Here is a 13,265-nt window from a genome sequence, read left to right as displayed (position 1 = left end):
ATTTACCAAGAAATCCAGCTTCATGTTGAGTGAATATTTTCTTCGAATGATGAGGATTTACTTGGTGCTTTAAAATTTTCAAAAGAATATTAAAAATTATAAGCTCTTTCAAATTGGGTGAAGCCAGTTTGCATTTGTTTAAACCAATATCAATTTCTATTAATGTATGTTTATATTTTTTACAAGATACCTAAATTCGTCCGGAATAATATTGGAGATATCTCCAGCATATTCGATAAGTATAGTGGTATAATATTAAATATAGATTTAATCAAGTTTGCAAGCCATTACAAAAGACGGTCGCCTATTAAATTTTCTACACCGAAAACCGTTCAATAATGATGATTGTAATTTTTTCTAAACAGAGGAGGATTGCTAACGCTCAAATACCTGCAAGTACTCCGATTGCTATTGACGCGCCATTAAAAAATAGTTAATTCATCTTGTGGAGTTGAATGAAGTTCTTTCAAAATTATTACCGTTCTAATCACTAAAACTAAGCTAATGACCAATTCATAACAATTGTTAAAAGTGAAAAACCCGGGAAAAGTTACCAAACCTAAAAGCAATATTTGTTATCCAAATATGCACTTTACACAAATATTGACATCTGACAAATCAGTATTAGGAAGTCGCATTTAAATTGTCCACTTTTAATAAAATTAAATGCTAAAAATATCCTAATCATTATTTTCTCTAATAATCATCATTTTCGGTCGGTAGCCGAACGGTTCGACGTGGGTGCTTTGTTCACTCAGTCAATCGGCCGATGTGTGAGTCGATGGTTCAAGCCGCAGGCTGAACACTCGATTTTTACTTGCTATCGTCCAACCCGTGTTAGGAATCACACGTTAAAAGGTAAGACCTCGTAAATCCTTAGCTCGCACAAGTTTCGATTTATGAGGGTTGTCGTTCGTAGGGGTGCGATGGCTGGTTAACGGAGAAAACATATTTCAATTATATTTCTAAACAGGTAATTATGAAATAAATGCAAGCAACCAACATGAAACCACTAAATCGAAATTAAATAATTTTACAAGTTTTGAATCGCTCTCCGACAAGCTAGACAACATATCTACCCCCATTTCAGATCAAAGAGAGTAGTCAAAAATATTCCGTTAAAAAAAAACGGTTAGGACATGAACAAATATTTTACGAAAAGGAAATGAAATGCAATATGTAAAAATTGAACAATTTCAACATTGTGAATATTTTATTTTTCCTACTATAATAAGTAGCATCCATCAAACTTATACAGAAACAAACAAATATTTGGTTAATCACATAATGGTACATAACGGATAAACATGTTATTTCACAATCACCGGAAAACCTAATCGTCTTAGTAGTTTCCGTGCCAGATATTTAATTAGCCACTTCATATTTTACACTATGCATATATCCTTCATTGGCACAGAAGATCAGAAGAAGATCAAATCATCAAATCAAATATTTCAGATCTAGCGTTTCACACCTGTATTAGTCAAGCGGAATATAAACAAGACACATTAGAAATGAAAATAAGTAGATTATTCATACTCATATTATTCACTGTCTATACATCATGAATCATTCAGTTTTATTAGGAATCAACATGATGTAAATAAAAACAATCATTTTTACAATGCCTTTCTAAGAAGCCACTACGCCAGATCTGATGAGAATTTGGTTTCGCTGACTTTTTTGGGAGCAATAGCGTTTTAGGTTATTGGGGAGTATTAGAAAACCAAGAATCAGGTTCCACGTGAGTGCATGGCATATAGATAGATATTACGAATATTTACGGATCTATAGAATACTCACAAATAATGGATCGGTAATGATGAACAATCAAGGTCGACAGTAAATATGACAATAAATAGCATCATAGCCGAAAATGAATAATTTTATAAATAAATATTCTATGGTAACATTCAATACTGACGGAAGCAACTCGTATGGAATGGATTTCTAGATGTGTCTTACATCCTGATTCACACTATTACACATTTTATTCCGAGAATGGTCTACAAGTATTACTAATTTGAAAATTTGTCATTAGTAGAAATCAGTTCAAGTTTCCAGACACTTACGAGAGTAGAGTTTATAAATACAAGTTACTATTTGGAATTTTTCTTCGATGATAAGTCTCTACTTTGCATGACCCTTTGAATTCAAAAAATACATTCAAAATAAATTACTCACTTGGATTTTGAACATGGGTTACTAACCTCAAACAAAAACCTTTTCAGGATGATATGTTTTACTTGATTTGTCGACCCACAAATAACTATAAAATAAAAAATACTCAAGTGGGGTAAATTCATTGATACTGTTCGACAAAGTACATTAGAAACGACACCAATCACTAATATTTCCAGTGATTTTTAAAAATATCTCCAGTGCCTGGTATCACATCATTACTGTGTCCTCCTTAAAAAATTGACATGGATTTAAAAGAAGACCATTTTCAATGTTAATTCAAGTGACGCCACATAAACAAAATTTGCTTAAAGTGAATTCTAAAATTAAAAACCTGGTTCAATTTTGTTGAAGAAAAATAAACTTTTATTTCAGATCATGTTCTCGTAACAAACATTTTTGATGCTCGGGATTAAAACGAGGACACTGTATAACATATGTACTAGAATTTCATTGTCACTATGTGAACCAAAATGAAGGGAAAGTCGCCAAGGAGTTAAAAACTAACTATACGTTCGCCACACACACTAACATTTTAACTTTTCTTCATTAGTATGCAAAAAGAATTCTCTTGGAATCGATGTTCAAAATCAAATGTAAATATTTGATAGTAATGCTGTGTTGAATGAAAATATACTCGTAGACACGTCAAAATGTATGCTTTCTTACTAGACTCCAATTACTCGTAGTGAATGTATTGAGTGGGACACTTTTAAAGAGAATCTGCTGTTTTCAAACTAGACAGATGAAAACTGATAGCTGTGTCTGAGGATAAAATTTTATAACAAACTTGATGGGGAAAAAACCGCATATCGATATCTACCATCGTTTCCGAGTTACTGCATGTTTTTCGAAAATGTGCACTTTCGAAAAGTTGCTGTAACTTTTTTCCTGTCAAAAATTTCTTGTTTCTATGAAAACATTTCCAAAGAACTTTTTACGTAGAATTGAATGGTGTGAAAAACTTATTTTTTAAATGAGATATCAATAGTTATTGATGCAAAAGTGTTTTAATGAGACCTGTATATTCCTGCATAGGTATTTCAGTAAAGCTTAAAATTACCTTTCAAAAAATGTAGCACACTTGATGTTTTGCTAGAGTCATCTTTGAAATACAGTGCTTTGAGTTTTTTTTATGCACTTTGAAACGAGCATTTGATCAAGTAGGCTTTGGACGACGTGACGCGGCGATAAAACACAGAGAAATTGTTCAGTAGTAGCTATCAAATGTTGAGAAAGCATTTCACAGCAGTAATTAAAACGCATAGTTTCAAAAAAACTGATAATTTATACTATTTTTACTATTAATAAATGAAACTTCAACAATAATAAAAATGATGAGGAACAAACAATGAAATACATTCCTATGAAACCATAAAATAATTTAGAAAGCTCTTCCTACACTTGACAAGCTGTACTTTCTGGGAATATGTTTGAAAATTGAAAAAAAAAACACTAATTGAAGAGCGTCTTTAATGCTTATACAAAATTTGACAGCTCCCAGTAAAGATTTGCATTCTGTTTTATCGCCTCATGGTCCAAAGCCTTCTTGATCAAAGTGCGCGTTTCAAAGCCTAAAAGCTCTTGCATTTCAAAGATGACTCTAGCAAAACATCAAGTGTGCTACATTTTTAGAAAGGTAAATTTAAGCTCTATTGAAAATGCAGGAATATACAAGGTGTCTCATTGAAGAAAATAGTTTTCCATCAATAACTATTGTTTTTTACACCTACATCAAAAAAGTGCTTTTGAAATTATTGACAGGAAAAAAGTTACAGCAACTTTTCGGAATTGCGCATTTTTCGAAATGTTGCTGTAACTCAGAAACGATGATAGTAATCGATATGCAGTTTTCACAATTAAGTTTGTCATAAAATTTGACCCTCAGACAGCCATCCGTTTTCATCTATTTAGTTCGAAAACAGGAGGTTTCCTTCAAAAGTGTCCGATTTGGCCCACTCTGTACAATATAGTCTATTAATTGTGTAACAACCGGGTTTTCTTGTTGCAAAATTGGAATTGGAATGGATTAAACTAGGCAATTTCAATCAGAGTTTTTACATGTGCACACAAGTATAATATTTGCCTTGTTAAAAATGTTTGTGAAATTTTAGAATTCTGTTATATATTTATTACTACAAACATAAATTTGAATGAGTAGCCATGACATACTATTTGAGTATCAGTTACCAATTTTTGGTGGAATTAAAATTTTGGTTGCGCAAAGAACTTATGAAAACTTAAGTTATTCAGGGTTTGTAAAAAAAAATCAAGATTGGTTGGTTTATTTTTAGAAAAAATTTGAAAAACTCGATTGTAATCCTGCACTTTTTTCTAGAATGTCAGTTATTAGTCTTGCGAATTTGAATAAATTGAAAAAAAATTCATGAATTTGAAATAAATGAAAAAAATTATGAAAATAAATGAAGAAAAATATGAAAATAAATGTAGAAATGTATGAAAATAAGAAATGAAAAAAAGTATGAAAATAAAAAATGTCGAATGTAGGAAAAAAGTGAGTTAGTGAAATGAACAAAAATTTTGTGTACACCATTTTTGTTTGATAGTTAACACTTCACTCTCCATCCTAATAAATTAATATATCATTTGAAAGAACATCCATCACTGAAAATGAATGAGATATCTTCGATTCAACCTTCACTTTTTGTTCTGTACTTCAAATGTTCTACTTTCATAAAATAGATAACCATCCGATGTATTTATGAAAACTTCATAATTGGTTTGCTATCGCCGGTTGAACATATCACATGATAAGATTCGCCTTTATTTGTTCGAACAAATTTGAAATGGGGAATTTTGATACATTTTTCTTTAAAAAACATCCTTGAATAGAACACATTAATGATATTTTAATATTGAATTGGGTTTAGTTAATTTATACATTTTTTTACTGGAAAAAGTTTTGAAACAAATCCAACGAACTCTTCCTCAATATACTTTTAGTAGATAGAAAATATGATGGAATAACCAAACTGAACTTGTATTATGTAGACACAGCTGAATACCAAATGAAATATATATATACACACAATGAAACAATAAACAAACTATCTCTTCCTACGTCATACACTATTATAAACAAAACTGATAAAAAATGTATTTACAAGCTGAAAAGAATACATTGCCTTGTGTGTCGGAATATTCAAAACTTTCAGCATGTCATGTCAAACGAATTCAATAATATTAAAAGTACTTGATACTTCTTGAGAAACATGATAGATAATATTGTTGTATAAATTTTTTTCATTATTACATTTACAATTTTTCAAGTTTGCCACCCAATGAAGATTTTTTTAGTCCCTGGAGTTTAATGTCTGTATCTGGTTGCATACAAAATAATCACTATTAATTAATACTATTGTCAATATATACATAATGTTAGAATTATTCCAAGGTAAGATAAATAATAATAATAATATTGAAAAGTAATGGGCAGGATAATACTAATATGCATATTTTATATGGGAAGAATGTTTTATATTACAATATTTATGTTATAGTAAAAGGAATAATTTTGAAAAAAAAAATTGTAAGACGTCGAAATATATGTGATGGTTTTCTTGTTATTCTTAATATAATGGGGTTTTATTTCCCTGAATTCAAGAAACTTTTTCAATAAATATAATACTAAGCCAAATTACTGAACATATTTCAAAATTTGAATGATATTCATATAGGGATCTACCAACTCGTCAGTAATATTTCTTATTGAAAATGAAAATATTTGACAAGGTAAATTGATGGGGATGTAGCCGTTACTACGTGGTAGGAAATCATCATGAAAAATGAAAAATTAAACTTTCCAAACTGCAGTAACGTTAATTACAAACAGAAGTGGTAAAAAAAAGATAGTTTCATTTCTCATTTTTCATCTGACAAGGTCTAAAAAACACATTTGTCCCAATAACAATTCAAAATTATCTGATGTGTGTGTGTATATAATCATTGGTAACTTCTTGATCACAGTTGATACTGTTTAAATATTGATATTGTTATTTATTTGAACAAACAGACATCACCAGAATATGGTAAACGAGACTTTGCCGAAACGTAAAATCCAGAAAAAAGTTGATGGAAAAGTAGGGAATTCATCAAAACCGACGATAAGTGGGAATGCCAAAGAAACAGCATTGAGAAATTTTCAATTGTATGTTTTAATATGAAGGGTACAGGATGACACAAGATAATTTATTTTATTCAGCATGTTGTGCTCATTCTAAAAATAGTATTTTAATTACCAGAAATTCAGTTGCACTTTCTTACAAGTAAAAAAAGTATGTTCAGCAAATAACGAAAATTTTCAAATTTAATGGGTTTGAAGAATGCTATTGTAATTTTTTTATTAAGCTGGTATTCATGCCACCGAAGTATGATGAAATTTTCATTATCTGTATTCATAGTTTACAGTGTCTCTGGTATAGTATATACGAAGTCAATTTGAAAGATATAAAAACTAAATAGTTATAGAACACGTCGGCAGTTTCTTTGTATGGCATGGGCGGCGCAGTATAGTTTTTTTCAAAATTAATTTTTTTATTAGTAAAGAGTAATGTACATAGTCTTTCATGTACATGTACATGTACATAGCATTATTGTGTGGCTTTCGCCACACAATAATGCTCCTCCCTTATTCGTTTGTTTGTGAATTTTCGGACAAAAACAGTACTGTGACCAAGTCTTCATATTTGCCAGACATGACTCCGTATGACTTTTTCCTATTTCCAAAAATAAAGAGAACCTTCAAATGCTGTCGTTTTACAAGCATAGATGACATTGAAAGCATATCGCTGAAAGAGCTTCAGCCTATCCCAAAGATCAAGTTTGTGAAGTGTTTCGAAAATTGAAAGAAGCGCTAGCATAAGTACATAATATCTAATAATGGGAACTATATTGAAGGAAACACCAGTAACGTTGATGAATAAATAGTTTTTCAAAAAAGGAATAATTCCTGTTACATTGAAAATACTTTTCTCGAACCGGAACAAAAATACTGTCACCCGATGCATATTTTGTTAACCAAGTTACCGTCATCAGGAGATGACTAACTTAGATTTGTTTTACGCCAGAGGTTTATATTCCATTTATCAAAGAAATTCCCATTATTTTCTGAACAAACCTCACATTCATATTAAAAATGCCAAAAAATCTCCCAACTTTAGAGAGGTGTTTACCATAGGCAAAATGAAATAATTAGTCTTTCAAAAGTTCTTCATTAAATGGGAAATTGGATACGAATAATTTCACGCTATTTTAAATGATTTCACTACAAAATAACATCTCAAAATCGGGGCATACAAGAACGTACATGGTTACTTATTCCCTCAAATTGATACAACTTTTGGGAAAGGAAGGTTTTGGCTTGGTACTTTTCCATCGTGATACGAAAAATGTGGGAATCAAAGAAAGGAAGTAAGCAATCAATTTCAAAAAATTAACTCTATAAAAAGATGTGTAGACCATGCCAAGAAGTAACTTTCAGACACAAACTGGAAGAAAAAGCCCTCCAGAAACAGCTATTTTCATGTAAATATTGATTTACACGAAAGAAATATATTTTTGAAACAAAACTTTTATATGAATTATACAAAAAACATTTTTTTCTGTTCCGTTTGTATTCCAAACATTTGTAATGGAATCGAATGAGATATCATTCACAGGATTCGTAAACAATATAATTAATGAAAGAAGTAAAATTTCACTTACATGGAACACTGTCATTCTCATGATAGACATCCGGATATTTCGAAGTAAGACAATTGTCTTATTGGCTCTTCAAATACGGATAACATTATAAGCAAAAACACTTGATTCCTTCATGAAATTATGACTTTTTGTCACGGATTGGGTCAAATCCACCCATGTTATAGACGACAGTAAGTAAATAACATTTATTCGCTTATTTCATTGAATCTCAGCCAAAGGAATCTTGTTTAAATGAACCTTTTTCCTGAAGTATGAAAAATCACTCACTAGCAGCGCTAGTAGTTTGGTAGGGACAAACACTGCCTAATCCTCATATAAACATATTGTGAAGTACAATTAAAAAAGAATGTTTTTAACAGAAGAAAATGTTCCTGGAGCAAAACTAAATTTGCAACTGTAAAGGATAACAATGTTGTAACATTAAAACGTTGGCTTGCATGCCGTAATTTAAAAGTAACTGAAAAAAAGTTAATTAATAGACAGATTAGTATACAGACTCTAGTAAACGAGTAGCGGCAGATTCAAACTGTAATAAAAGAAATGTAAAATAATTATGAATTTCAGACTTGTTTCCGAGTAAAATATGAATCAAATATAGATGGTAATGAAATAAATGTAATTAAATATAGTGAATATAATTTAATAAACGATTGAGGTTATATCTCATTCTAATCAATGGTAATTAACTATGAAAAATTGACTTGTTCATTTCATGTTTAGAGCATACATAAGAATATTTATTTATTTTTTGCACTGTTAAATCCACTCTCCTCGAAGCATGTATCCATTTCTTACATCTAACCTCATTATTATGAGGTTTTATAAATGGTATAAAAAACACGTTTCCTTTCGGATATCGATTATCCGACGTACAATTCCCAAAACAGCAATGCCTTGTTGGCATTATACTAGCACAAAATAATTTTTTTATATCAGATTTATATTTTTAAATAATAAATTAATATTACGTAAATAACACTGTTTTACATGTGAATAGTTTATTGTTTGTCCCTACTACTAGTGCTGCCTCTCGTGACACGTTTGCTGTACTATTCTCAGGAAAAAGGCTCATTGAAAGTATATTTTTGAAAGATTCCCACATTTTTTGTATCACGATATAGAAGTAGAAAGCCAAAAATCAATCTTTTCTAAAAATACATTCTTTCAATTTAAACAAGATACAACATGTTAATTCACTTTTTTTTTTCAACTGTAGAACGTATATTTTAAATGGCAAAAAAGATGATATTGCTCATCTTTTTGAAACTCTTATAACCACTTTGACTATAACACATTCAATCTCTTGATTAATATTGAAAATGGCAACAAAACTGAGAACCCTGAAAAGATGTAATTTATTTTCATAAACTAGTATGATGTAGTTTGTTGGACTTGACTAAAGTAAACTTTTTGTCACCTTTTGACTTCAAATTTGTGATCAGCAGACAAAAATATTTGAGTTCACTAAAATTTAAATAAGTAGGCGACATGATTCGAACAATTACCAGTAATTTATACTCATATTGAACCATTCAAATAGTTTGCTTATGTGATATATTTTTTATATACCTTGATTAAAAATTACCTTTTAAAATTTTTTCCCAAGTTTCTAAACTAAAGATTTAAAAAAATATGCTTTGAAGGATATTTGAACCCCTGATCTTAAGCTTTCCAACACAATTATTATTTCACTGAGTCATCAATGCTTCTTTGTATCTCTTATACATATTTACAAAAATTGTATTCATAAGGAATATATTAACCAATTTTGTAAAGGTAATAAACGTGACTTCTGAAAACCTTTGCTATCACATTATAATTTAATTGGATTTAAATTTCAGCAAAACATTTCAACAAAAATTTTTTTGATTTGGTTTTGCTAGCATAATTTTCAGCAAAGTTTATGATAAAATAAGCTATTAGCCAAAGTCAAAGAGAAATTGGTTTATGGAGGAATTAACAAATAGGTATTCAACACAAAATATCGAGTTTTTTGAATGTTTAGAAAAATCGAATATTTGCCAATAGACATATGAGGAATATTTGAAGTTATTTTAGTTTTTACAGAAAATTTGATTATAGAGCCAAAAACATTTTAAAATTATGGCCACAAAACAAAATTTAAATTCTATAAGGGGTCAGCTAGCACAAAAGCCCTTTTTAATATTTATATAAAGGGACAACTTAAACTCATTAACCTTGATAAATTCTAATCTAGCTTCATTTCCCTTTCCAAGAAACTGAAAAATACAAAACTCAATTCTCCGACGCAATTTCAACTCATTTTCCTATGACTAGCTTCATTTTAGAAAATGAAATGCTGTCCAATTATCCGTAATTAGCCTAGCGAAAATGCAATTAACAAAGTTAGCTGAACAAAATTAATTATTTACTCACCATCAGCATCTACTTCATTGATCATATCCTGTAATTCAGCTTCTGTAGGATTCTGTCCAAGTGATCTCATGACGGTACCTAATTCTTTGGTGGTGATTGTGCCATCACCATCTTTATCGAACAGCGAGAAAGCTTCTTTGAATTCAGCGATTTGTTCTTCAGTGAGTTGGTCTGCCTACAAATGAAAATTACCTTTATTTATATACCTACCTAGTGACAAGTAAACACCCAATATGCAACAGATCGATATGAGAACAAGCTTGCTCAAAGTTGAAAATTAGATATTTGTTCCAAGTTTTTCTTTAAAAAGATATTACAAAAGATTTCGTTTCAATACGAAGGAAATTCCGCAATGCGGCAAAAATATTCACCGGTCGTTGTCATAAACTATCAACATCCATAAGTGAATTCCAAGCTATATTTAGACTACATCAATAAATATCATATTTTGATCAAACTACAAAATGAGCTAAACAAAATAACGTAAGAGATTGCAATAAAGGAAAGCTTACCATTGTGATATTTTAGGATTATTTAGAACACCAAACAGAATATGTCGACACAAGGGAATCACCAACAACGTCTCTCACCAAAGTGCACCAGCCAACTGTCTTCTCTCGTTTTGTTTAGGAACTACGTTGCTTGGGAGAGGGGAACTTGCCACTGCGAAACCACCAAAGCGCAATAGTGCGGCTATGACATAAACCGGTATAATATTCCTACACCTAACTGCAAAGTATATTTTTTTCTAATAACTTTTTCAGCTACTGTGGAGAAAACTCCAAACCAGCTGCCGTCCAAAATTTCAAAATTGAAGCGAGTTCTGGAAGAATGTTCTTTAAAACAAGTTTATACGGCAGATCTAGTTTTTGTAGCGCATTGTATGTGAAATTTACACATCGGGTGCGGCTTGTTTACACCGTCTACTCCTATGAAGGAGAATTTTGATTGGTGGGCTTCTACCTGCAATGCGTCAAATGGTCGGCGAACTAGGCTTTCGCGCGCTCTTTGAGCGCGGTGCGTCTTCTTTGAGCTTCTTGCTGATGTTGGGGTGCGGTATACCAATTTTTGTGCGACGCGCAACGCGTAAAGACTGAAATTTGCCAAGATATTCTATTTAAATGAAAGTGAAGTCCTGGCAATTCAAAAAAAATCGAATTGTTTTCATATTTGGAAGTATATTATTGATTATCTCATTTCGAAAGAAGGCGTACATAGGTCTGCTAGATCAAATCATGACCACTCCTACTGCGAAACACACCCCCTTTTAATGTAATGAATGTATTTTTACTTCTCACATTTTTTTTCGTTAGGAAGAGGGAAGAGGAGATTGTTATTTATCTCGTATAAATATCAATTTTCGGTAGGATTTCTATAATTATTGAGCAAATAATGTCAAATAAGTTTCGTTGTTGGAAAAAAATTACTTCATAATCATTTACCTACCACAGGTAAATGATCTATTTTGATCCAGCACACACCCCCCAATTAAACAAAATCCTAAATTTTCAATTGAAATGTGAGCACTGGTATTTTTAATTGTTTGATTTTTTTATTTTATTTATTCCATAATATGTCTAGTCCGTCAAGAATATAATACCTATAGTGTTTTTCAAATGAAAATTTAGCCAAGCCCGAATTAAATAAACGTTTTTTTGTTCAAAAAGAATTAATTTCCAGATAAACCAGGGAGATAAAAATTTTATTTCACTCCGACAAATAATATGTTACTGAAAATCAAACAAACCAAAGTTAATTAGGAAACGTAAATTAAGGTAGTAAATTTTTTGTTATATATATATATATATATATATATATATATATATATATATATATATATATATATATATATATATATATATATATATATATATATATATATAATATAACTATAAATAAGAAATGCGTGACATCCTAAAGATAAGATAGAAAATAAAAAGTGTGGGATATAGGTATTGAAATTTTGAGAAAAAGTTCATTGGTCAGAATAAAGGAACTATCAAAACTCGTTTCAAAGAACACGCTCTTCACATATCGAATTACTGAGATTTCTGATGTCGTCTAACAAGCCTTGAATAACGGCCTTACAGAATAAAATGAGCATGACATCATAGATTGATGCTTTTCATATTCGGGAAATACCTTATAAAGTGTAGCTTGAGGATTATGAACAATAACAAAGGTTCAACTCCAAACATTACGTTTACATTTGTATGAACTACTTTCTTTCAGGAGAAATTTCTTGCAAATTTTTACTCCTAAAATCCATTGAAGTATGACTGGAAGTGAAAGTTTGCCAAGTTAGGTATAAATAGGTAAAGAGAGTTGGAAGTTATTATTTCTTCCTGATGAGTATCACCAACTTGTTTAATGAGACGTGCATCGAAAAAGGTGTTGCAGTTCCATCGTGTGGAAGCAGTGTTTGTTTTGGAGGAATATGTTACTTTCAAAATAATCTGATTCATTCAAATGATTTTTTTTGGTGTTGATGAAAATCGGTACTTAATACTTGAAGACAAATGGTCCTCTTGTGCCAGCTTTAACACTGTTTTTGTGTAATTGAAAAAGAGCAATAAAGGACAATTCAGAGCTTATATATTTTTGACCCCCTATTCCAAAAATAGGGAACACGCATGTACTGTTTTGTAAATATTCAAATTTGATAATACAATTTGAACTCAATTTGGCCTTGAATTGGATAACTTTTTCCAAACACTAGCGCCACTTTTGGTTATCTTATGAAATAACTGAAACCCTAATTATTTATCAATAATAAAGCAATCAACGTCAATAACGCTCAATTATCAATAATATAATGATAATGTAAAAATTGCTTCAAACTTCTACCTCTTGATTAAAAATTAATGAAAGCAATCCTTAGAAAGCTCCGGATACTACAATATTGTGACAATAGAAACGTCCTCTGTCAAATTGAAACTAAGGGAAGTAAAGATCCATTTGTC

General features: G+C 30.6%; 1 protein-coding gene across 2 annotated transcripts in view; it reads right to left on the bottom strand.

The window, feature by feature from the left end:
- Cam (Calmodulin) overlaps positions 1-10,955 on the bottom strand; it is a 30,138-nt gene extending 19,183 nt beyond the window's left edge. For both annotated transcript variants that reach the window (XM_023165528.2, XM_023165527.2), the window contains exons 1-2: positions 10,815-10,955; positions 10,303-10,477 (exon numbers count right to left, since the gene is read on the bottom strand). In XM_023165528.2, coding sequence (XP_023021296.1) covers positions 10,303-10,477; positions 10,815-10,817 — 178 coding nt within the window. In that variant the 5' untranslated portion in view covers positions 10,818-10,955. The remainder of the gene's footprint in view (positions 1-10,302; positions 10,478-10,814) is intronic.
- Between the last annotated feature and the right edge of the window lie 2,310 nt (positions 10,956-13,265).

The sequence above is a fragment of the Leptinotarsa decemlineata genome, unplaced genomic scaffold, assembly GCF_025532065.1.
Source record: "Leptinotarsa decemlineata unplaced genomic scaffold, Ldec_3_MD MMD2_tig00002159_RagTag_RagTag, whole genome shotgun sequence".
Taxonomy (NCBI): domain Eukaryota; kingdom Metazoa; phylum Arthropoda; class Insecta; order Coleoptera; family Chrysomelidae; genus Leptinotarsa; species Leptinotarsa decemlineata.
Note: the sequence above shows the minus strand (reverse complement) of the source record. Positions and strands in the feature narration are given on the sequence as shown.